General features: G+C 44.4%; 1 protein-coding gene across 2 annotated transcripts; it reads right to left on the bottom strand.

The window, feature by feature from the left end:
* Window positions 1-6,326: 6,326 nt before the first annotated feature.
* On the bottom strand, window positions 6,327-23,795 carry trim45 (tripartite motif containing 45). 2 transcript variants are annotated; one of them, XM_080785617.1, is made up of 10 exons: window positions 23,156-23,795; window positions 21,790-22,122; window positions 19,967-20,267; window positions 17,681-17,826; window positions 16,510-16,865; window positions 14,610-14,739; window positions 12,049-12,163; window positions 10,057-10,183; window positions 8,980-9,135; window positions 6,327-8,542 (listed from the first exon to the last, which is right to left on the bottom strand). In XM_080785617.1, exons 1-9 carry the CDS (start codon window positions 23,476-23,478, stop codon window positions 8,981-8,983), a joined length of 1,986 nt encoding a protein of 661 aa, XP_080641743.1. In that variant the 5' UTR covers window positions 23,479-23,795; the 3' UTR covers window positions 6,327-8,542; window position 8,980. The 2 variants fall into 2 exon arrangements, with proteins under 2 accessions (XP_080641743.1, XP_080641744.1); XM_080785618.1 differs by having other exon boundaries at window positions 6,327-6,575.
* Window positions 23,796-24,757: the final 962 nt, after the last annotated feature.

Genomic DNA, 24,757 nt, shown 5'->3' with positions numbered 1-24,757 from the left:
CGTCAAGCAAGGACTCCCAAATTGACATATCAACCCGCAGACCCCCATATGCCAGGCACCCCCCATAAGAGAAGATCTTTACAGCTCTAGCATGTGATCTTCAACCATTTTCATTTCAAGGACACCCCTATTTTGACATGCAATGGCAGTTCGATCTCTGGGACCCCAATTTATATTGTAAAATCAATGTTAGTTTAACTCTCTTACTCTTAGTTATACACCCATAAGGGTCCATATCATTTAGCTGGGGAATGGGGACCCCCTAGAACTCCCTCAAGGACCCCTGCATGGCGGTCCCTGGACCCCACTTTGAGAACCACTGTCTGAAATCTTGTTGTTCATGAGCCAAACATCGATGTTCTGTCTGTCTGTCCATCCATCAACAGTATCTATCACACACACCCCACTTTTGTATTTCAACATTCTTAGTATCCAGTATTTCATCATCTTCTTGTCACCTTCCATAACACAGACCTGGCTGCCATTGATCTCTGAGATGTCTCGCATACTACAATATCCAGCCCCACTCTGTTGCACTTAATGCTGCAACACGCATCTTTCTACTGCTTTCTATGACCTTATTCAGTAAACAACATGCTTTATATTCCCTTTAACAGTTTGACTGGTGATCACGACATTGCTTTTGTTTTCATTCGCCAATTTTGATAACTTTTAAGAGATACAAGGTTGTCACACGATTGGATCACGCAGGCCTGGATTGGCCACAGGACCCTTTGGTGGGCCGGTCTGGGCCAAATGTTGAATTAGTTATTTGTTGGTGCCCAATTAAACAAAAAGATCAAGATATTTATTTAATATCTGTCAGATGTTTCCCATTTTATTACTTATACTTTCCTTTGGCATGATAACGTTATGACTCTCTAATTGTGTAATAGATTGCGTTTTCACTTTGCAGTTTCTACTGCAAATCATTCAAGGTTTTTCTTCTTATTAGCTGGTGTGTGACCTCTATTGAGTTACGTAGTGGACATCTTTATATGAGCTAATGTCCCCATAAAAGCTTAAAGCTTGCGCCGCCCCGGGCGGGCGATACCCATTGTGTGCTTCACCCACAAACTGTCTACGGTTCAACGTGTTCTCTGTGTCGTTACAAGGAAGTGTATTTGTGTATTTAGGCTTGCTTCCATTATTATTATATATATTTTTTCTACTTATTACTATTTAAACAAGTGACTTAAATACTTAAATATGCATTTGTCTCTAACCCCTATCTGAAAATGTTTTGTGCCACGGAGCCCGTGTCATCAAATAATCGACATTTTATTTCAAGACCTTTTGAAAAGAGCAGATATAAAAGATCGTTGTGAGCCTGTAGATCGGCTATTTTCAAATCATTCGATGTTAGGTGCTGAGCGGTTAGGAGCGGCAAAATGCACGTGCACGCGCATTTTCATGCGGAAAAGTGGCTTTTACGTTCCCTCTCCACAAGCAAGTTATATGAACAAACTGACGCAGGCAACTAACCAGGATAAGTAACAGAAATTAGTTTTGATTAAAATTATTATTATTTCCCCCCTTCTGTCCAAGGGGGGGGGCTGTGCCTGGGGGCAGGTTTAGCGTGCTCATGTGGCCTATAACTAGTTTGGCTCGTTTTCCTAAACCCTAGGCTTGTTTCTCTCACGAAATGCGACAACACTGCCCACGGTGGGGTGCTCCTCCTCGGCTGACCTTTTTAAGACACGCTGAATGTCCTGAAGATGGAGGCCTTCTATCAGAGCCCTGGGATGAAGTGACTGCCACAGCGAGAGCCGTGTCACTCACACGTCTCACAGCACAGGATCTGAGGCGGTGGCCTGGAGAGGACTGGAGAGGCACTTCACCCAAAACCCAGAGAAAGGAGAAGAGTCATCGCCTTGACGCCTTGCACCACATACTGAGTAGAGGGACGGACAAGAGATGAAAAAGCAACTGCCACGTCTACTCACAGTGTCTCTCACACACAATCTATCTGAAGTGAATCATTGACAGACAGACAGACACTCAATCTATCAATCCATCTAGATAAAAAGACACACACACACACACACACACACACACACACACACACACACACACACACACACACACACACACACACACACACACACACACACACACACACACACACACACACACACACACACACACACACACACACACACACACACACACACACACACACACACACACACACACACACACACACACACACACACACACACACACACTTCTCCGCCGCTCTGGTCTTTGTGACCTAGCTCTTCAGTATCATGTCTGCTCTTTCCTGGTGTCACAGGAGTATTTTGTTACATTCTCTCTTGTCAGGGCGACCGGACCGTTGCACTCTGTGATCCATCACATACTCTCGCCACAAAGCGCTTTCAAACATGAAGGAAAACAAAAATACAAAAGCAACGTTTGGTGCCGTGATATACATCATCACTGTAGGGGCAGAGACCTCTTATCTCCATGTTCTAACTTTGTGTTCTTTCCTAAATTACAATTCTCAATTTAGGCATTTGGCAGATGCTCTGAATCCAGAGCGATTTACAAGCAAAAACTAAAACATGGTAATACATCAAAAATAGTCATCATGAATCATACGTAACCTAACAGTGGAATATCTACATCGATGTAGTATGATATTATACATTACAAGCTCCAAACTTACTTTTGCCGTTTTTGAATTTGAATCCTGAAAAGCAACAGTTTTGGACATACGAGGTTTCCACCCGACAGAGACGACAAAAACAATGATACGAATACAAAGTTAAAATCGTGATAGACGGTAGGGGGAAAATATGACTCATGTCTGTTGGACAATATTGTATTTTGTCCGTTAGATCTCTCAATTACAAGGTACATTACTTGAGAGCTCAGTCGTGGGTGAAGGGGGTTTATGGGAGTTGGCATAAGCCCCTTCTCTCCAGGGTCCACTTTGGAATCCGGGAAGAAGCACTCTCCGTGTTTTCTGTTTTTTTTTTACGACCTCCGTTTGCATGCGCATCGTCATCGCTCAATTCGGTGTGTGTCAAAATTGTTGGGCTCCTATTAAAATACAACTTCACCAGAGCATCTGCATCTACTCTGTTGAAGGGTCAGAGCAGAAACGCTGGTGTAAGCGTTCCTTTTTGGCGTGTGCCAACAAAGAAATGGAAATGTGAGTGCTTTTCACCGCCGGAAAAACCTGCAGGTGACGCACGGTTAGATTCGCGGTTGGAAAACCTTGGGATTCCCTTCTCGCGTAACATCGTATCGTGTCCCGTGTACCAGCAGCGGTAGCCTACACGTAGCAGTGGTTGGGAACCCCTGGTTTAAAGGTATATTCAGTGATTTCACTTAATTCAAATATATATATCTTTTAATGTTTTTTTTACTCTACTATAGAGTGTGATGACCATATAAGGAGTTCCTCCCTGTCCCGAGTTAACCCCTGGGGTAAAGCCAGCCTTCATCCAATCATGAGCAAGTGGGGGCGGGCCTTGGTGCACGTGTTGTTGGCCTGTTGCACGTGTCCCCCACTGTAGAGCGTATAGAGTATATGTGCACATCTTGTTATACCGGGGCGGACCGGGGTTTCCAAATCACCCAAATCACTGAATGCTCCTTTAAGGCCATTACCGTTACGGAGGCGATGCGCTCCACAGTGCGAGGTCATCATCTGCCTGTAGATGCACGGCACCGCCACGTAGGTGCCCCCCATGAAGGACGAGTGATTGCTTTGGCGCGACGCCCGCCAGGTATAGCCGCAGATGCCCACCACCACGTCGTCCATGTGGATGGAAGCGTCGAGGGTCAGCGAGGCCTGGTAGATCTTCTCAACCACGTCCCGGGACATCACGTTGATAGGACAGGTACTTGTTGTTCCTGTCCCGGGTGGGCCCGGCCCTGCTTAACGCGTGGCCCACCCACAGGTCGGTGGTGGCGGTCCTCTGGGCCGCGTCCCACAGGTAGTCCACCGGGTTGGGCGTGTGGACCAGTGTGTCATCGTCGGGCCGTCATGAAGAAGCCGGCGTGGCCGCAGCGCTGGCGCGCCCAGCGGAAAGTGCACGAGCACCTTCAGCGTCAGGTTGCGGAACGAGTCGGCAAAGTCCTGCTGGATCAGGTCGCCGTGGAGGCGGTCCTCGCGCTCCAGCACATCCTGGACGTCCCCCTGGCCTGGATCCGCTGACATCATCGGCATGATCCTCCTGGCATGCTGAATGTATGTCTCGTTGCCCCAGGTGGCCCTAATGGCGTGCTTCGGGGCACTTTTGATGAAGACGAGGAGATGGACGTTCTGCCCGGAACTCTTGTCGCAGTGCGACTCCGTTTTGAGCTTGTAGATCAGCTATTTTTGCTAGATTTGAATTGAAATCCCGAATAATTTTATGCTATTTTTCAATTGGAATCCTGAAGGCAGATCTGTCTTACATCTTTCAGGATATGCTTTGTGGTAATATCAATAGGTTGAAACAAAAACTATTTAGTAATTACAAAGATAAATGGTCAAATGACATATGGTCTAAACCAAAACTTAGATCATACGTCCAGATGAAGCAGTGTTTTGGTACTGAACTGTATGTTAAATCCCTAGAAACCAGCGGTCATTGTGTGCCCAGCTGATAACTGATATCCTGCCTCTGGCTATTGAGGTAGGGCGGTTTTCAGTGGTGCCAGAAGAGATTAGATTATGTATTGTATGTGACCTAAATGATGTGGAAAATGAATTTCATTTTGTGTTTTATTGTACCCTGTATGATTTGAGGGTTCCACTGTTTGAGGTAATGCAACAAAGAAATCCTGATCTATTCTGGGAAGATGTTGGACAGAAGTTAGACTGGTTATTTAGTTTGTTTCTAGAGCCTGGAGTAGGAGACAATCCCAGCTCTTCAAGTAGGTACAGTATTTTATTGTATGGTATTTTATTTTATGTTGTGTATTATGTAAGCTGCCTCGTAAGGATCTGGAGTGTCTGTTTGGTATTCACTTGATCATTGTTTGCAAACCGTCATGTTGGTTTATTGTAATTGTTTATGTAAACTGTAAAAAAACTTAAATAAAGAATCAATAAATCAATCAATCAGTAACATTTGTATTTAATTTCAAATGCATTTACTTAGTTATGTTAACTTTATGAACTAAATACAAATACATTGGTCATAAAAAAGACATTTTAATACTAGTAGACCTTAGATTGACTAGCCTACATGCCCTTGCTTTAATGATTGGAAATGCAAAAATAAATAAATAATAATAATACAGGATAAAATGCTATTTGCACTGACAGTCCATAGTCATAGGGGGAATAACAACAAGGCAATACAACAGTGCTCAAGTACAGTAGTTTCTCTTCATCATTGCAAAGAGATTAAATCAGAAATGCATATTTGTGATGTGAGGCACTTTGCATATAGATTCATTTTCTTTTAAGGGATCGCTGCATTTTTTTAAATTACAAAGAGAGAGAGAGAGAGAGAGAGAGAGACGAGTGGTTCCACACAGACACACTTCACATGCCAGATTCGAACCCACACTGTGTGCAAGCTGGTTAACCCCTTTATGTTTGTTGATCTGATATTTTCTGCAATGTTGTGTGCCAAAATGTTGTGTGCCAAAAATAGCCGATCTACGAGTTCACAACGCGCCGCAGAACGGCTCTTCTCGCCACGCGATACTGTCATACGACAAAAGTATAATTTGGGTTTAAAGGTTCCAGCTTAGTTATATCCAAGATTAGGCAGAGTCATAATTCAGAAAAACCAAAAGCATATACAGCAGTGTTCCCTTGTGCCTTTGAAGCTAGCCTCTCAGTGACTCTACTTCTGAAGAGGCACAACTTTATATTCCCAGGACGGTGTGACTCTAGATTAGATTCTAGGTCAGAGCACTTTCTTTCATAGATAAATCTCTGCTTCGCCACAAGGCACAGAGTGGCTGATCTCGAGTCTCAAATAGAGTGTGTTGTATAGAATGTAGATAGAGGTAAACTTTACAAACTCTCCAGCAGTCTCACTAGTATATTCGCTGCAAATAAATACATAAACCGAAAGGATTTTGTATTTGCCATGTTGTGTCGTCTTTGAGTCCTCTGGGGGTTTATTTGATATTATACTGTATATCTCATCTGTTTCTACCACAGAGAAGCCAAAGATCCCACTTGCATAGCAAATAAAGGTCCCGTTCTATTCAACTAAATTGAAATTGCTAATGTATGTACACACAGTACCCAGAGCAATGGGGTAGATATTAATTAAATTCACTATAAATATGTGATCATATCACCTACCATATATCATATCACCTATATATATATATATATATATATATATATATTCAAAGGCCAATCCTACTAAAGTGTTTACATAAGTAGTGATAAGATGATGGGTCCTGTTTGCATGCTCCACAATAACAGCTCAGGCTTAACTTTAGAGCAGGTGCCCCATATATAAAAAAACACATGCTCCACAATAAGAGCTCAGGCTGAACTTTAGAGCAGGTGCCCCATATATAAAAACACAAAAGTACCATAGTTGAGCTGAGCGATGCGGTGTGCACAGGGTGGTGGTAACCCAAACAGTGCAGCATACACAGGCCTGAGAATACAGAACACAATTTAGTTTTATACCACCCCTTTAAAACTCATTTAAATGAATTTCTGAATGGACCAGATCATTCTGATCAAGGAGGTTACATAAAGAATCTATATTCTGATTTGGCTAGTACTAATTGTCTCCACCAGGCCGAAGGCATGGGGAGAGAGTATGTTATGTTTTGCACTCTGTCCGTGTGTCCGTCCGTTATCAGCTAATCTCCGGCACCGTTGGCCCGATCCATGCCAATGCACACACACTCCCTGGATGCCAACGACGAACCTCTGCCCCAAATATTCCTCAACGGCCGGTTATAGCGCCACCATGAGGCCGATTTAGGCAGATTACTCGTACACATTTTATCCATACATCACACACTTCGGTATACACTATCTCCATAGTCATGTGATCAACACGGATCTGCACAATTTCCCATCTTCCATCCTGATTGGCTAAGATTGGCTTCCAAAGCTCACATAATTGGTGTAGAAAGTCCCCTCACACGGTGAGTAGGGAAAAGTGTAGAGAAGACCAGTGTACTGGGCGGGGTTTAGTCATTTTCCCTAATTGGCGCACCTGTGGTGGGCCTATATAGACAGCCGAATACTCAGGGAACAAACATTTGTGGGAAGAGGCAGCACCACCATATGCAGCACCACCATAACTGGTTATTTGTTCCATGATGATGTTCCATTACGATGCATTCATTTAAAATCATCAGTCCTAATCACCATCATCATCATGTCTATCATTCATTCACCATCCTCAATAAATATTCCATGTAAAGCACAAGCCGACTATGGTCCTGGTGCTCTAACAGGCACACTGGTGTAAGGGTGATATACAACCAGCAAATCCCCAATTCTTTCAATTGGTCCGTTTCGAACAAAATGCCACAAATCACAAACACAGTGTCCAATTTCCATGAAATTATACACGCACATTTCCACTAGGCAGAGGACGGCATGCCACAATTTCCCCCCCAAATCAGCCTCACGGTGGCGCTATAACAGGCGCAATTCCTGTTTTACCTATAACTGCATCGATCTGTATACAACTTATGTATGTGCACTCCCTAGAGGCCATGGAAAAACATTTTCTCTGCATCCCTCCACATCTGCCGGTTATAGCGCCACTATGAGGCCAATTTCTGCAAAACACATTGTTTATGTTAGTCACAGATTTCATTCCAAACCTCACACAAATCGGTACACATGATCTCTGTAGTGTGTGATGTGATCAATATGAGCCTGTTGGATTTCTCAGATTCTACACTGATTAGCTAAGATTGCCTTCCCATTTTGTACAAAATGCTGCACATGTCCTGCTCATCCAGAATACTATATCCTCAGAGATGCTATGAGTGATCTGGCTCTGCATTTCCTCAACAAACACATTTTTTTTTGCAAGAAACAAACAAACAAAAAAACATGTTTATATTACTCCAAAACATTTTGCCAAACATCAGACACACTCCTATCCTCCTGGTGGAGACCTGTGCCCAGAAGGGCACTATTACTGGAATTAAAGGCTCCCCATGTAAAAAAAAAAACTGTTATCATGAGCTTCCTGGTAAAACCACACCATTGCTCATGATAACATACATAGATAAAGAATTAAGGCAAATGGCTCATACCTTGATTAATGTCATATTAAAGTTAGACTATTCATACATATGTTCACATCCTAAATTATGAATATTTCTGCATACACAAACTAAACTAAACAAATATTACCACCAAAACAACAATGTGACCATGATCCTGTCTGGTGCCTCGCTTTTTGATCGTAAAGCCACATGTAATGATCACTGACGTCACATTACTGAGGGATTGTTCTTCAAAGGTCCAACATTGCGTATTCATTGGAAACACTCGTTTCCCACAGTCATTTCCCACAAAAAAATGGCAAAGAAACCACAGTGCTGCATTGGTCTGGTGGCCTGCATCGTGTGTCGTCTCCCTTGACTTCTGTCATGTTGTTCATAATAAGAAAGACACAAAGGGACCGTTGTCAGCAGCACCTCTATAAGCTGCAGCAAAACAACCCAATGACAGAATGCGAAACACGTCTGCCTCAGAAAACACTCCTGAACAAGGCACTTAACCTTTACCTCCAATATTTGGGCAGCGGCTGTTTGTGTCAATGTGTTTATCTGGAATTGATTGAACCAGAAATATATATATATATAATATAAAAAAAAGGCTCAGCCACAATTCCAATCCCTGGACAATTAAAAAAAAACAGTAAACAGTCTGAGAGTCATGGGGACAACGTGAGCCGATGGCCTCAGGATGTAGGTTCATCCAACCACTAAACAGGTCCCATTCCCTCCCCCGAGCGCTATGGGGGCCCACCTCAAACATACTGGCGCCGGGGCCCTCGTGAGGGTTAATCCATCCGTTACCTCAGAGCTCGACGGTCCGCAGGCGGCCCCGCGGGGAAACGGCGGCCATGATGCTCCGAGGCAGACACTCGGACTGCTCCGCCGTACTGCCACAGCACGACCAGTGGGGCTTCCCTGGGTGGCCCTTATGGCCGTGACCACAGCCCTGGAACCCTCCTGCAGGCACACACACCAACCAGAGCTATTGAGACAGACAACGCTCCCATAGACTTGCATTGTAGATTAAAAATGTAACATCAAACATTCAGTCAATTGATTCAAATCAATACTTCTCACACTTTAAGTGACACGCTGTGAGCTATTCTTTTTTTATAGCGAAAGCAAAAATGGAAACAGATGTTTCAATGGTTTATTGGCAAAAATCAACTTAGAGTTGACTTGTAATTTGTTTCAGTGTGCTCGGAGACAAGGAGAACAAGCGGAATGCTTGCTATGGAGGTCCACTTCCAAACACTACTGTTCTGTATATAGCTCCGAACACTGAATCCACATAATGGGTGTCGATGAAGTGCGTGTGATATGCGTACCGCGTGATCGCGCCTCACACAACAAACTATTTCACCCTTATGTTTTTGTAAACCTGTGATGATGTGACAGTGAAGACGAGATGACACTTACAGCCACAGCAATAGAGGGAGCGACAACAATTTGGTACCACCCTTTTATAGAACAAAATGTGGATCACTGGCCTCTTTCAAAATTTTCCATAGAAAGGAGGTGATATTCACTGCCCACATTATTCCCCTTTCTCCTTTGTAAATAGTGTTTTGTAATTGTATAGGTGATATGAATTATAGTGTTATTTTTATATAACATACCACAATGGACAACATTCGTGCAATGGAGCTGCGTTCACAATCGGGTGATTTCTACAAAGGTTAGTGAAAAACACTGGCAGTGAATGTGGTCCTTTTAAAGCCACAATCTGTCAATAAATGTGTCAGGGTGTTTTCCCCAGTAGAAGCGTGGCGTGTCTTTCCCCCGCAGTGCAACGTTCCTTTCTGTCCTGCTCTGCGACAGCAGCTTTACATTGAATATTTCACGTCTTTAATCAGCCTCTCCCTCGGCCTACTGTACCTGGCATGGTTCCAGGGCAGCCGCACTGGGACTGTTTGGAACCCCCGCCGGAGCAGAAGGAGCAGCAGTGGAACGTCCCGCGATGGCGTCTCAGCTTCCTCTGTACACTCAGGACGAACGGAGAGCCCTGGAGGGGGTGGGGGGAGAGACAGAGGCAGAGAGAGAGAGAGAGAGAGAGAGAGAGAGAGAGAGAGAGAGAAAAATATACACAATGACTATTATCTTGACACAAACCATCTCGACACACCACGGACACATTTAATACTGTACATTTTGACAGTATTTTCATATTGTATTGTGAAATTAATGTTCTATTTGCTTGTTTTCTGTTATATTTTGTATTTATTATATTTTGTTCGGTTCTTTTGTTGAACTTCATGCTTTGGCAATACTGTAGCTACTACATTCATGCCAATAAAGCTAACTGAATTGAATTGAATTGAGAGGCAGAGAGAGAGAGAGAGAGAGACAGAGACAGAGAGAGGGAGTGAGGGAGAAGAGAGAGAGAAGAGAGAGAGAGACCTTGATGAAATCTCAACTCTGACAAATACCCCATATAATAATAATGAAAGGGTGTGTAGAGCTCGGGATCACATTAGATAATTGACACAGCAGTGAAAAATGGGTTACAAAATCGTGGGATAAAAATGATAAAGAAATAAATAATAATAATAATGAAAAACTAAAACTAATATTAACACTAATAAAAACAAACAAAAAACTAAAATTAGCCTAAGTAAACTAGCAAGCCTTCATTTAAACCGTATTCAAAGTAAACTCACTGATATAAAAGATGCACCATGGCGCGACGCATTGTGAGCAACAAAGTATTTTTAGGGCTTAAAGGCTGAGGGAAATGCACAAATAACTGTAAATTGGCTGCGTTCCCCACGAGCCTTCTAGATTCGTTTGTAAATTATTGGTACAGTGTCAATGTTCTTTTGTTTATACCTGGGGGGGAAATGAGCTGAGAATATTTCAGACTGAATGCGATGAATGTGAAAGACCAGTTTTTCAACTACACCTTAAATCATAAAACTACTACAGTACTACTCCCACTAATACATCAGTACACTTTTCAATCATTTTGAACAATTTGAACCCTATAGTGTTTGACTTTATGCCGCAACCGGTGTGAACATTTAGCAAAAATAGCCAATATAAAAGCTCACAATGTAGCTTGCGAGTTTGAAGATAGGCTATTTTAGGTATATAACCCTACTGTATATAACTAAGTATATAGGGTTGAAGTGGTTAAAGCCATATCTGATACTGTTATAACTATGACACTAACTACTTCTAATTGAAACTGTCCCAGAAAACCAACTGCACCTTTTCCTGGTGTCACCATAGAGTATTAAGGATTAGGATAGAGACTGAACCGGAGCGATAGAGTCGAATTGTACAGTATTCTTTCTGTTTTATCCCCCGTTTTGCTCTTTCTCACTGTACAGTATGTAAAGCACTTTGTGAGATATCTCTGTGAGGGGTGCTAAATTATTGTTATACAACTGCATAACAAGTGTACACAATTAGAGAATGTAGAAGAACTGTTATTTGCTCTTTTCGTTGTCTCTTATTGTGGACAAAAACGACAACAAAATATTCTTTAGTTTTGGGTCCGACTGGCTAAATCTCCAGTGACTGACTGGCTAAACCAGAGCCTTGTGGCTAGAGTGTGTGCCCTGAAACTGGGAGGTCGAGTGGGTTCGATCCCCGGCCCGGGTCATACGAAAGACTCCCTGCTTGGTGCTCAGCATCAATGGGTTGGATTGTGGGGGGTCAATTCAACTAATCAAATTATTCCAGAGCGCGGCACGGCTGTGGCTCACCGCTCCAAGAGATGGGTCAAATGCGGAGAACAAACCTCAACGCGGCAACGTGTGTGTGACAAATCGTACGACTTTGACGATCCAATGGTGGCACAAATGCAGAATATATATATAATGGGCCTCGATGAGAAAAGGGTTGAAATAATTGAAGCAACAGTACCTTGACGTGCTGGGCCTTAACACACACCCACACAGAGTAGAGGCCTGGCTCCTCAGGAGTGTAGGACACAGCGTACGATCCATCGCAGTTATCCACCACGGCTGCTTCCACCGTGCTGAAACACACCAAAACAAACAGTTATCCACCACGGCTGCTTCCACCGTGCTGAAACACACCAAAACAAACAGTTATCCACCACGGCTGCTTCCACCGTGCTGAAACACACCAAAACAAACAGTTATCCACCACGGCTGCTTCCACCGTGCTGAAACACACCAAAACAAACAGTTATCCACCACGGCTGCTTCCACCGTGCTGAAACACACCAAAACAAACAGTTATCCACCACGGCTGCTTCCACCGTGCTGAAACACAAAACAAACAGTTATCCACCATGGCTGCTTCCACCGTGCTGAAACACAAAACACCAAAACAAACAGTTATCCACCACGGCTGCTTCCACCGTGCTGAAACACACCAAAACAAACAGTTATCCACCACGGCTGCTTCCACCGTGCTGAAACACAAAACACCAAAACAAACAGTTATCCACCACGGCTGCTTCCACCGTGCTGAAACACACCAAAACAAACAGTTATCCACCACGGCTGCTTCCACCGTGCTGAAACACACCAAAACAAACAGTTATCCACCACGGCTGCTTCCACCGTGCTGAAACACAAAACAAACAGTTATCCACCACGGCTGCTTCCACCGTGCTGAAACACAAAACACCAAAACAAACAGTTATCCACCACGGCTGCTTCCACCGTGCTGAAACACAAAACACCAAAACAACGGTGTGGTTTTACCACAGTTATCCACCACGGCTGCTTCCACCGTGCTGAAACACACCAAAACAAACAGTTATCCACCACGGCTGCTTCCACCGTGCTGAAACACAAAACACCAAAACAAACAGTTATCCACCACGGCTGCTTCCACCGTGCTGAAACACACCAAAACAAACAGTTATCCACCACGGCTGCTTCCACCGTGCTGAAACACAAAACACCAAAACAAACAGTTATCCACCACGGCTGCTTCCACCGTGCTGAAACACACCAAAACAAACAGTTATCCACCACGGCTGCTTCCACCGTGCTGAAACACAAAACAAACAGTTATCCACCACGGCTGCTTCCACCGTGCTGAAACACACCAAAACAAACAGTTATCCACCACGGCTGCTTCCACCGTGCTGAAACACAAAACACCAAAACAAACAGTTATCCACCACGGCTGCTTCCACCGTGCTGAAACACAAAACACCAAAACAAACAGTTATCCACCACGGCTGCTTCCACCGTGCTGAAACACACCAAAACAAACAGTTATCCACCACGGCTGCTTCCACCGTGCTGAAACACAAAACAAACAGTTATCCACCATGGTTGCTTCCACCGTGCTGAAACACAAACACCAAAACAACGGTGTGGTTTTACCAGTTATCCACCACGGCTGCTTCCACCGTGCTGAAACAAACACCAAAACAACGGTGTGGTTTTACCAGTTATCCACCACGGCTGCTTCCACCGCGCTGAAACAAACACCAAAACAACGGTGTGGTTTTACCAGTTATCCACCACGGCTGCTTCCACCGTGCTGAAACACAAAACACCAAAACAACGGTGTGGTTTTACCACAGTTATCCACCATGGTTGCTTCCACCGTGCTGAAACACAAAACACCAAAACAACGGTGTGGTTTTACCAGGAGCAATGAATATGTAGATGTATGGATCAGGGCTGAACATGTTGGTTATCTCCTTAGGGATTATCCAATCAATTACGTCTTCCATTAATTGAATAATTGAGAAGCTCTTTATATATTTTTTTAATATATGAAGAAATGTTATAATAATAATAATCGGATAAATCCACTAGTCTGATTATTATCCACTTGAGTCTACATACTTGGTCATACAACGGCGTGGCATGAAAATAGTCGATCTTCTACAAGCTAGATTGTCTATTTTCAGTATATTTTAAAACAATATTTCATTAAGATTATACATTTTTTTCATATAATCGATTCAATTCATTCGTTCAATGAACTGCACCCTTGTATCGATCTTAACGTGATAATGACAAATAATCTTTAAAAACAAGAAAAGGCCATGAGTGCAATGCAAACAGAAAGCTGTGGTCACTCACCAGTCTATAGGCCATGAGTGCAAACAGAAAGCTGTGGTCACTCACCAGTCTATAGGCCATGAGTGCAAACAGGAAGCTGTGGTCACTCACCAGTCTAAAGACCATTAGTGCAAACAGAAGGCTGTGGTCACTCACCAGTCTATAGGCCATGAGTGCAAACAGAAGGCTGTGGTCACTCACCAGTCTATAGGCCATGAGTGCAAAAAGAAGGCTGTGGTCACTCACCAGTCTATAGGCCATGAGTGCAGAAAGAAGGCTGTGGTCACTCACCAGTCTATAGGCCATGAGTGCAGAAAGAAGGCTGTGGTCACTCACCAGTCTATAGGCCATGAGTGCAGAAAGAAGGCTGTGGTCACTCACCAGTCTATAGGCCATGAGTGCAAAAAGAAGGCTGTGGTCACTCACCAGTCCTTCTTGTCCTTGTGGATGATGCTGACCAGCACGTTGTCCCCTCCGCGTCCCATATGCTCCCCCGCAGAGTCCCTGCAGACCAGGCTGAACGCACCCTGCTGACCCTCCCTGCCCTGCTGGAGCCCTGGAGTGCACACACACACACACACACACACACACACACACACACACACACACACACACACACACACACACACACACACACACACACACACACACACACACACACACACACACACACACACACACACACACACACACACACACACACACACACACACACACACACACACACACACACTTCCATTTACAGCAGTAGTTCTGAAACAATTTGGGAGTCGAGGACTCCCAAATTGAATTGGAAGGAGAGCACCATCTGAAAATATTTTGTCCCAGTGACCCCCAGAAGAGAAGATTTAGAGAGAGAGAGATATATATAATAAAAAATCTAATTGATTGATTCAAGCATCAGCTCTCAACAGTCTCAACTGGGATCTAGCTTTGGAAATATTATCATCTTCTTTCAACACAGCAAGGCGTATGATCGCTGCCCCCTACAGTCAGTAGTATGAACTACCTGAGATTGGACAGCAAAGTTACACACCAAGAATGAACCACATTTCAATCCAACATATAATTTAGGAAATGTCTGTCTGTATTAATGTCTGAAACACTGTCGTTGCAACTCACTGGCTGCACCATTTTGCTCTGAATTTTCACACAGGCACACAACACATTTTTATATATAATTTTTATCCCACGATTTTGCAACCCATTTCTTTCACCCAGTGTCAATTATTTAATGTAATCCTGTTCGCTACACTTCCTCTGCCAACCTGGGGGTCAGCGGACTGACCTCATGCTTCCTTCTATGCACGAGGAGTCCAAGCTGCTTCTTTTCACCTGATGGGGGGGAGTTTCCCTGGCCAGACGTAGCGCGTGGAAGGAACACGTTATTCTGACGAGTTCCTTTCCCCTCCATCAGGCGCCCCGGCTGGCCAGGGGGAGGTAGTTTTTAGAGACCAGGATTATTGCATGTTTTTCGTGAGGGTACCTACCTAGGGTAGGTGCCTGTGGGTTACAAATCACCCGTATGTGCACGCAAGCTGAAGGACAGATGAGCACACAGGCAGAAAGGACACACACACACACACACACACACACACACACACACACACACACACACACACACACACACACACACACACACACACACACACACTAGAGAGACATGACATTAAAAGAGGTAGTTCATCATTCAGACAAAAGCACATAAAAGGAAGCACATAGGCATTTATCTGGGACCCCCCAGAGGGATAAGACCCCACCCCCGCTGTCTCTCTCACCACAATGACCTCACACTGAGTGCTTAGCCACGTTTTCCCCTCCTAAATGGATGGAGTGAGGAGTGCGCCATTTTACCATCACTTCACCAGAGGGGACGGCACGAACCCGAGCACCCCTATATCTAGTATAGGAGTATAGTATAGGGGGAACGTGAGAAATAGCCGAACTACAAGCTCACAACGTGCCACAGTGCCCTGTGAACTTTTACATTGGCTTTTTCGTGAAACGGATTTGGTTTCACAGGTTCAAATTAGGGCTGGGGCGGTATGGGATTTTTGTTAATCCCCCTTACCAGACGGTATGGCGGTAATTACCGCAATGACCTCCCCAAGCGATGTGTTAACATTATCGTTGACATGATTAGACTGAGCAGCGTCTCACTGATTCCGTGTTTATTATGGTAAACCTTTCATTTCATATCACACCATATGCACTCTTAGCCTAGAACTTAGGTCGCCAGAACAGCACGCAAAAAAAGAAAAGACCAAAAATAAAATAAATACATTGTTTTGTTTTATTTATTTTTACCACAGTAATGAACCCTCACCTTCTCCTTCGATGGTGCACCTGCTGAGGTCCAGCGTCTTAGAGTAGATCACCCCGACCACGGGGAAGCCCTGGATCTCGCCGGCGCCCTCTCGGGGCAGGAAGCAGATGCTGCTGCCGTCGTCGTCGGGTCCCAGGCCGGGCGGGGCCGCAGCCCCCCTGCCGCCGGTGGCCGTGGGGTGGGCCGGGTCGTAGCCCGTCTCCGCCAGCCCGCCCAGTCTCCGGAGGGTCACGCCCTTGGCGCTGAGGATCTCCGCCTCCGAGCCCGAGGTCAGCAGCCTCTCGGCGAAGTCCACGCCGCCGCGCACGTCCGCCAGCGCCTGCTGCAGCTGGGCCTTCTGCAGGTGCAGCTGGTTCCTGCAGACAAGTGGCACACACACACACACACAATACAATGGGGCTCTATAGAGCGTCCCGCCCCCTACCAGGGCCCAGGAAATGATTCCCCGTTCATTTTCCTCAGACATTTCAAAAAGTATTTATTTAAAGACCTTTTAAGCCTCGTACAAAGCCAATACAATACTTAAATAAATACTTTTTGAAATGTCTATTGGAAAAATGCATTGGGAATTATTTCCTGGGCCTGGCGTCTCGTAAATTAACACCATACTTGATCATACATACTACTACAGCATAGCAGATCTACCAGCTACAAACGCAGCGTGTGGTGTGAAAAAAAATAATTATAAAACGGAAATGAAAATTCTGCTGGCTTATGCAGTCAATGGGGACGCAGCTTTTAGAATCGTAATCTCTCGGATTCTTCTATTTGGACAAAAACAAGCTTGTCAGCACACTATACTACTACTTTAGTGTGTAGGCTATCCCCCCCCCGGAACCCCCTCAAGGACCCCACTTAGAGGACCATTTAGACCTGAGGACACATCCGTGTCGCCTGATAGCTTTTAACCACTTTAACCATTATTTTAAACTTTAGCTGTTGAAAAATAACAAGTTCATAACGTGGCACTGAGTGTGGCGCAACAAGCTTGTAGATCTGCCTTTTTTTTTTTATCGTGAAAATATGGCTTCGGGAGGGGTCCCTGGAACAACATATTTCGGCTGCCAAACACGTATCATTCTGGGGATCCTCAACATGAAAAAGTTTGAGAACCACCGATATAGAATCTGCTCTGGGGTTTAAATAGAGCGTCTTCTCTGCGGTACTCTACCTGCGCTGGACTCGGACCTCCTCCAGCCTTCGGAGCAGAGACACACAGTGGGTCTCCACGGCGTTGGCGTAGCCTCTGGCGAACGCACGCACCTCCACTGCCACCGCTTCCACCCGCGTGTGCAAGGTCTCCTGGGAAACCTCCACCTAACAGACAGTAGAGAGAAGAGAGATGTGTTTGACTTTTTTTAACACAGATCTTCTCTATCTGGGGGTCCCTGGTACTAACATTTTCAAATGATGACTATTTGTATGTACTGTATTACCATGTTTTTGTTCTTGCTTACTGTAAATCGCTCTGGATTAAGAGAGTCTGCTAAATGCCCAAATTGTAAATTGTATATGAACCATTTGGTATAGGCCCCCTCCACTTGTGTAGGGGGCCATTCACAGACTGCTGCTACTGTGGTCGTACAGGCCGTTCACAGACTGCTGCTACTGTGGTCGTACAGGAACAGCTGTCCGTTTCTGTCCATCAGTGTAATGTGCTAGTTCCGCTTCACACTGACATTTGGGGGACGTTTACTAGCACGAGAGCAACAGCCTTCGTGTGTGTGCGTGTGTGTGTGTGTAGAGGGGACATTATAAGGGGACACAGGACCCAGAAGGGGGTGTTCAGGGTGCCTGAAGTATTCCCCCCCCCGTTTGATGTCTCAATAAACATTGTCTTGCATAATTTTCACCCTGAGTGGATATACAGTACAACATTTATCCACAACACACACACTACCCCACTGTTGGTGGACTCTAGGGTTCATAACGTTTACTCCCATCTTGCATTTTCCTACAGAAAGTGATACAGCAACTTCCCCCCGGCACCTCTAGTTGCACTCTTCGGTGTGGTGGAACCAGATCAAGTACAAAACAAATACGAGGCACAGGCCATCTCGCTCGCAACACTGTTAGCTAGGAAATTAATACTACAAGCCTGGAAATCGGATAAACCTCCGACAGTTGACATGTGGCTAAGGGAGCTGGGAGGAGTGCTGCATATGGAGAAAATTAGATTCACCTTGTCGAAAAGGGAACACCTTTATCTAAAAACCTGGTCGCCCATTATTGAGATGCTTGTTAAATTGGACTGAAGTGGTGTAATTCAATGTTGTTCTGCCCCGTAATGTCATCTAATTAATGTTTGATATGTGTATACTGTATGTATGTTTGTATTTTCTATGAGGGTACACATGTATGCATATGTCTTCTTTTTCATATCAGAAATGTTTTTTAGAATTGATAGTGATGTTGTTTCTGTCCTCGGAGTGCCGTGTAGTCATCAGCCTTGTCAGTTATAATTTTATTGTTTTTGTCTTTTTCTTTGAGTTATGTTTTGTCTCCTTTTATTGTAAGTCTCTTGTTTGTATGTTTTTTGCTATTTTTTGTCCGATCTGTAATTTTATGGTTAATCATTACTGAAATGCTTCTATGCCAAAAATCATAATAAACAGATGTTTTAAAAAAATTAAGTGATACAGCAAATGCCTAAATTATACATTTGTAAAAATAAAAGGGGGGATGATCTGAGGGGAAATAAGACAAGTTAACACACATTATGACATGTGGAGCCCTTAAAAGTATATTAGTGTTTCGAAAGCACAACAGTCATTTCAGTCATAAACGGTGCTGTACTGATTTCAATGTCACCACACCTGTCAGGTCAACGGTCACAGTAAGTAGCCATGGGAATGGGCAGTTCCTGAGCCATGTGGCCCGTGGGGTCAGGAGACAAGAATATCTCCTGTTTCCATAGTGTGAGGCAGCTTGATGCACAAGTACAACACTCCCTGGACAGGCCATACCGAGTGCTAAGCATTTGGTAGCATTTATACCAGTGGTTCTCAACGTTTTAGCTCAAGACCCAAAAGAGAAATTAGATGCTTGCCCAGGACCCGAACTAGTGAAAATAGCAGATCTACAAGCTCACAAGGTGTCGCTTTGTGCTGAGCTGTGAGCTCTGCTATGTTCACTAGTTTCGCTGCAGCGGGAGATCGAGAGAACAAATAAATGAAATTATAGAGACAGCAACAAAAAGAGAGAGAGAGACTATAGAAATAGGAAAGGAACCAGAAAGGATTATAGAATAGAATAGGCAGTAGAGAGAAAGCAGAGGGAAAACAATGGACGAATTTGGGGAATTGTTGCCCATGGAGGTCAGGAGATATGAGCACGGAGATGGACTATGAGAGCCGCCTTAAAAAAAACATCGTTTTGGTGAAGAAAAGGTGGCCACCTCTTCACCTGAAACTGGAGTCTGAATAGGCCTTTAATACGCTTTGAACTCAGACCCTACCTTCCTCAGCGCTTCCTCCAGGCGCTCCAGGCGCGGACGCAGACACCCGGACACCAGCTGGCGGATGCGTCCGCCGTGGCGGTCGATGACGTCGCGAGCGGGGCAGCAGCGGTGCTGGCTGGGGTCGCGGTGGAACGTGGCGGAGCACTCGATGCAGACGGGCAGGTCACACGGCTCGCAGAACAGACGCAGCTCCTGGCCCGGGTGGAAGGAGCAGAGGACGGGCCGTGACACGCGCCCCGTCTGGCCCTTCAGCTCCTGGAGACACCGGACCGTGTGGGAGGCCGTCCGCTTCTGCCTCCTGACACACACCATCAGCCACAGTTAATGGAAGTATTTAATTGATTATAAAAAAATATATTATTATTATTATTATTACAAACTAGCTTGTAATCTGCTATTTTTCAATAGCTAAAGTATAACATAATGCTTAAAACACCAAAAGGGTTAAGTAACAAATTATATTTAAGTGTTTTGTATTGATTGTACAATTAGGAACCTCTCGAAAACGAGATACTATGGGCTGTATTTTGCGTGTCTTAAGTACCAGGTCTTATTCCCTAACTTGAGTAAACTAAAGACCTGGAGGCGTGATCAATGCCATTTGGTTATTCTGAGTGGCCAAAGAGCATTGGCCTCCAGGTCTTTAGTTTAGCAAAATACAGCCCTATATCTCAATGGGGTATTCCTAAATAAAGAATTCCAAACATATTTATTGAAGTACTGTACTCTTTTACAGTACAATTTGGAGGTAGACCTACTTTTTGAAACTTCATACTTCTACACTCTACACTCCACTACATCTCACAGGCAAATATTGTACTTTTTGGTCTTAATTTGACCTTAATTTGGTCTGTAATTCTAAAGTGTACAAAACAACTCTTATATGGGTAACTCCTAAAGTGTACAAATGGATCCTTACGGGTCCACTTAGTGCAGGGTCAGGTCCATTTGGTTTCATGTGTGCACTCTATAGTTAAAATAAATAGTTTGAGCAGCACTGGAATAGAAGTAGTTATGCAAAACGAAGGGAATTTACCAACAGGCCTCAAGCCAGGAACGGCCCGGTGCATCACAGGAACAAGGACAATAGCAGCACAGCCACTTCAAGCCTTTCATTAGCCATTTCCAGACCTGGGCAGACAGGCACGGCCGTTTTCTGCTGTCTGCCGGCGTCTTTTCCACGGCGGACAGATTCCCGGAAACACTTGCCCCAGCGGAAGAACGGCCGTGCCCGTCTGCCCAGGTCTGGAAACACTGATTAGGTGCTAGTACGACTAAGGTTTTCATTGAGACGTTTTCATTGAGAGCTCAGCCCTCACCTACCCTGTATATAGACTTCCTTAAATGCTGCGACTTATGACTCTGATGAAGACTGCATTAGTCGTTCTCTTGTACTAGCACCTAATGAAAGGCTCGAGGTGTCCGTGTCGCTCCAGAGTCCTCCCCTCCTTCTGCAGAAGTAGTTATGCCTCCGTGATAACATCCAGTGTTCTGGTCAGTTCTTTCTTTGGGACCAGTGTTGTTTTTGGCAGCACATTTCTATTTTAGTTTTAGTCATAGTCTCTTGAATAGTTAATTTACTTTTAGTCACATTTTAGTCACGCGGAATGTTTTAGTGTTAGTCTAGTTTTAGTCGATAAATCATACGATTTTAGTCGACTAAATGTACAGGTGATTTAGTCGACTAAGATGTGTTTTGGCTTAGTTTTTATTTACTTTTTATGTAGTTTTTGTCAGTGAAAAAAAGGTAGTCGACAAACATTTCTTGGTCATAGTATTTAGTCGGCGAAAACAACCCTGTTTTGGGCCCCGTAGCGTACCTGTGTGCTTGGCTGCAGAACTCACACAGGTTGACCGAGCAGACCTCGCAGCGCCTCTCAGCGTCTCCGTCGCTGCACAGGTCGCACACCACCGGGCCGTCCGCCATCAGGGTCTCCGAGAACACGGCGTCCAGGGCCAGGTGGTCAGTGCTCAGACCCCCCACCCCCGACGGAGGAATGTCCACCTCAGTGTCGCACTCCGGACAGAGGACGCTCGTCTTTCTGTCCCTGACGTGGTGGTGGTGGAGGGACGAGGGGGGCAGGTCCTCGCTGCCATTGCTGCTGCTTCTCGATGACGACGATGACGACGAGGTCCGGGTGGCAGCAGCAAGCCTGGCACAAGTATTTGCATAATTCGCATATTTAAATCGCAATTATTTGAGATATTCGCAAAGAATTTTTTTGTTTCGTTTTTCATAAATATTTAGAAAATGTTGACAAATGTTCATACATTTCAAACATAGGCTGTACAGGCTACTTAGTCTAGATACCATATATGACAAGAAAACAAGGCAAAAAAATATACATCAATACAAAAACTGTGGAAAATGTTCTGATATTTTTGTACTTTAATATGTAGGCTACAACTAAGTTTATATACATGGAATACAGACGATTATTATTAACTAACAGGCGTAAAATCTACAAGCACAACGCTGTAGACTACAATTGTAGATCTGCTATTGTCCACTATATTTTTAAGTGGGTTATAATGTTATTAAATGACTGTCAGTCATTTATTTGTATAGCATAGAAGGCCTATCATTTAAGTTATTACCGGTAGTTTGTTTAATGTCGGTATCTGCCCTGTGCAACTTCAAAGCGTAAAAGCCAAACAGAAATGTATTTTTGAGGGGCGCTAGCACCAGATATGTCCAGCTTTGAGGGTCTGTGTGTAAACACAATCATTCATTGAATGCCATTCACATTGAATGGCCAGTTTTAAACAATGAATGTCAGATTGACAATGAATGGCCAGCTTAATGCCATTGGCAATGAATGGCCAGTTTTGAGTGTAGTTTGTGTAAACACAAACATTGTGTAAACAAACATTGAAGACAAAATAAGTGAGGAGGCAAATTGTGATTGGCCGGAATGAGATGATATGATGATAGGAGTGCCACTCACTTCACACGGGTGTGATTTTCAAGTTGGTAATAAAGTTATTAAATGGCACCCACCCACCCTAATGATAGGCCTATATAGGCCTATCATTTAGGTTATTAGTTTGTTTAATGTCTGTATCTGCCAAAATTCTGCCCTGTGCAACTTCAAAGCCTAAAAGCCAACTTTTTATTTTTTATTATAGTTATAAATAATAAATAAAGGTAACAGACAGGCAGACAGACAGTCCATAGTTACTTACCGGTTGGTGTTGGAGGTGCTGGGGGTGGTCTTCTTGGTACCGGTGGTTCCCTGCTGCTGGGACACCGAGAACGGCTCCAACTGCACAATGCATTCGGAACAGAACGTGTGCAGACACGGCAGGATTTTAGGGTCTCGGTACAGCCGTTTACACACCCCGCACACCGCCCCACCGGCCCCAGCCCCGGCGGCGCTGCCCTGCAGGGACGTCTGCTGCTTCACCACACAGCGAGGCGACTTGTCCTCGTTACAAAGTAATGGATTTGGCGTCTGATGGTGGTCCGCGTCTTCTTTACTCTGCTGCTGCTGCTTGGAGTCCGACATTATAGTAGTACTAGTAGTGCTGCTGCGCTGGTATTGTTAAAGTTAAGTAAAGTTTTCACCTGAATAATTCCTGCGAAATATAAATAACAAAACAATGAATCCCACCCACCCACCGTAAAAAAAACCACACACACACACACACACACACACACACACCTAACTACCCCCTCTGCTCTAATGGAATTGGAATGGAAACTATCAAATCCAAATGACAACAAGCGTCTGTCCTCCTAAACCGCAGCGAAAGGGGGGAAAGCATGCATTAACATTTAACGCAATGAACATAACAGTTCAACTCAACCGGCGGAGACAGACAGACAGAGTACACAAAAACAACTACTCTACTTTTCTTGTTGGAAAAACTTAACTACATCTTTACTACTCCTCAGACATCTGACACCTTCCCTTACAGTCGGACCAATGAGAGAAGTCCGCAGGGCCTTTGAGGCGTGGCGTCTAGTAGTAGACCAGTGGTTTTCAAAGTGGGGTCCGGGGACCCCCTAGGGGTCATTGAGGGAGTTCCAGGGGGTCCCCAGCTAAATGAGAGGTAGGATTCGGGAACACTAGGAGTAGGAAAGGAACCAAAACCAAATGAACTCTGAGAGTTAAATCAACAATATAAATTGGGGTGAATGGTGTCCCAGAGATAGAAATGCCATTAAATGGGGGGTCTACTCTAGACTAATGTATGTCAAACTGGGGGTCCTTGAAATTAAACTGGTTGAGCCATAAATATCTTCTCTTATGGGGGTCCCTAGCTGGCATATCTCTTCAAATGGGGGTCTGCGGGTTAATTAGTGTCAATTTGGCCTCTTGGTGGCGCTATAACAAGCCATTTGGGGCAGAGGTTCATCGTTGGCATCCAGGGAGTGTGTGCAAAATTTGGCACCGACCGGGTTAGCGGTGCCGGAGATTAGCTGGTAACAGATGGACGGACGGACACACACACACACAGTGCACTCACACACACAGTCCCTTTTAGCCGGGGAGCCAGCACCAAAAATTTGAGAGAACCTGTGATGTCATGACATATACTTTTTATTTGTGATTTTTCTATTCACTTGGTCATTAAGTTGGTCATTCATTTATGGCCATTTTTGTATACCGCACCATAGACAACCAATATAAGGAAAGATTTCATCATACTTTAAGTAGTAAATTCGGCCATATCCACTTGCCCAAATGTGCTGACCTCACATTTGTGATGACGGCTATCACCGTTTTTAGGCCAAAGAGTGTTTTTAGTGCAAAACGAATGCTTGGAATGGATTCAGAATCA

Source organism: Protomyctophum bolini (genome assembly GCF_963924005.1).
Source record: "Protomyctophum bolini genome assembly, chromosome: 16".
In the NCBI taxonomy this organism is placed as follows: Eukaryota; Metazoa; Chordata; class Actinopteri; order Myctophiformes; family Myctophidae; genus Protomyctophum; species Protomyctophum bolini.
Note: the sequence above shows the minus strand (reverse complement) of the source record. Positions and strands in the feature narration are given on the sequence as shown.

Excerpts from the sequence above, each read along its gene's own strand:
- trim45 (XM_080785617.1), bottom strand. The coding sequence starts at position 23,478 with ATGTCGGACTCCAAGCAGCAGCAGCAGAGTAAAGAAGACGCGGACCAC. Across the intron at positions 20,268-21,789 it reads TTCTGCAGCCAAGCACACAG|GAGGCAGAAGCGGACGGCCT; the intron begins GTACGCTACGGG and ends GGTGTGTGTCAG. Across the intron at positions 12,164-14,609 it reads CACAAGGACAAGAAGGACTG|CACGGTGGAAGCAGCCGTGG; the intron begins GTGAGTGACCAC and ends GGTGTGTTTCAG.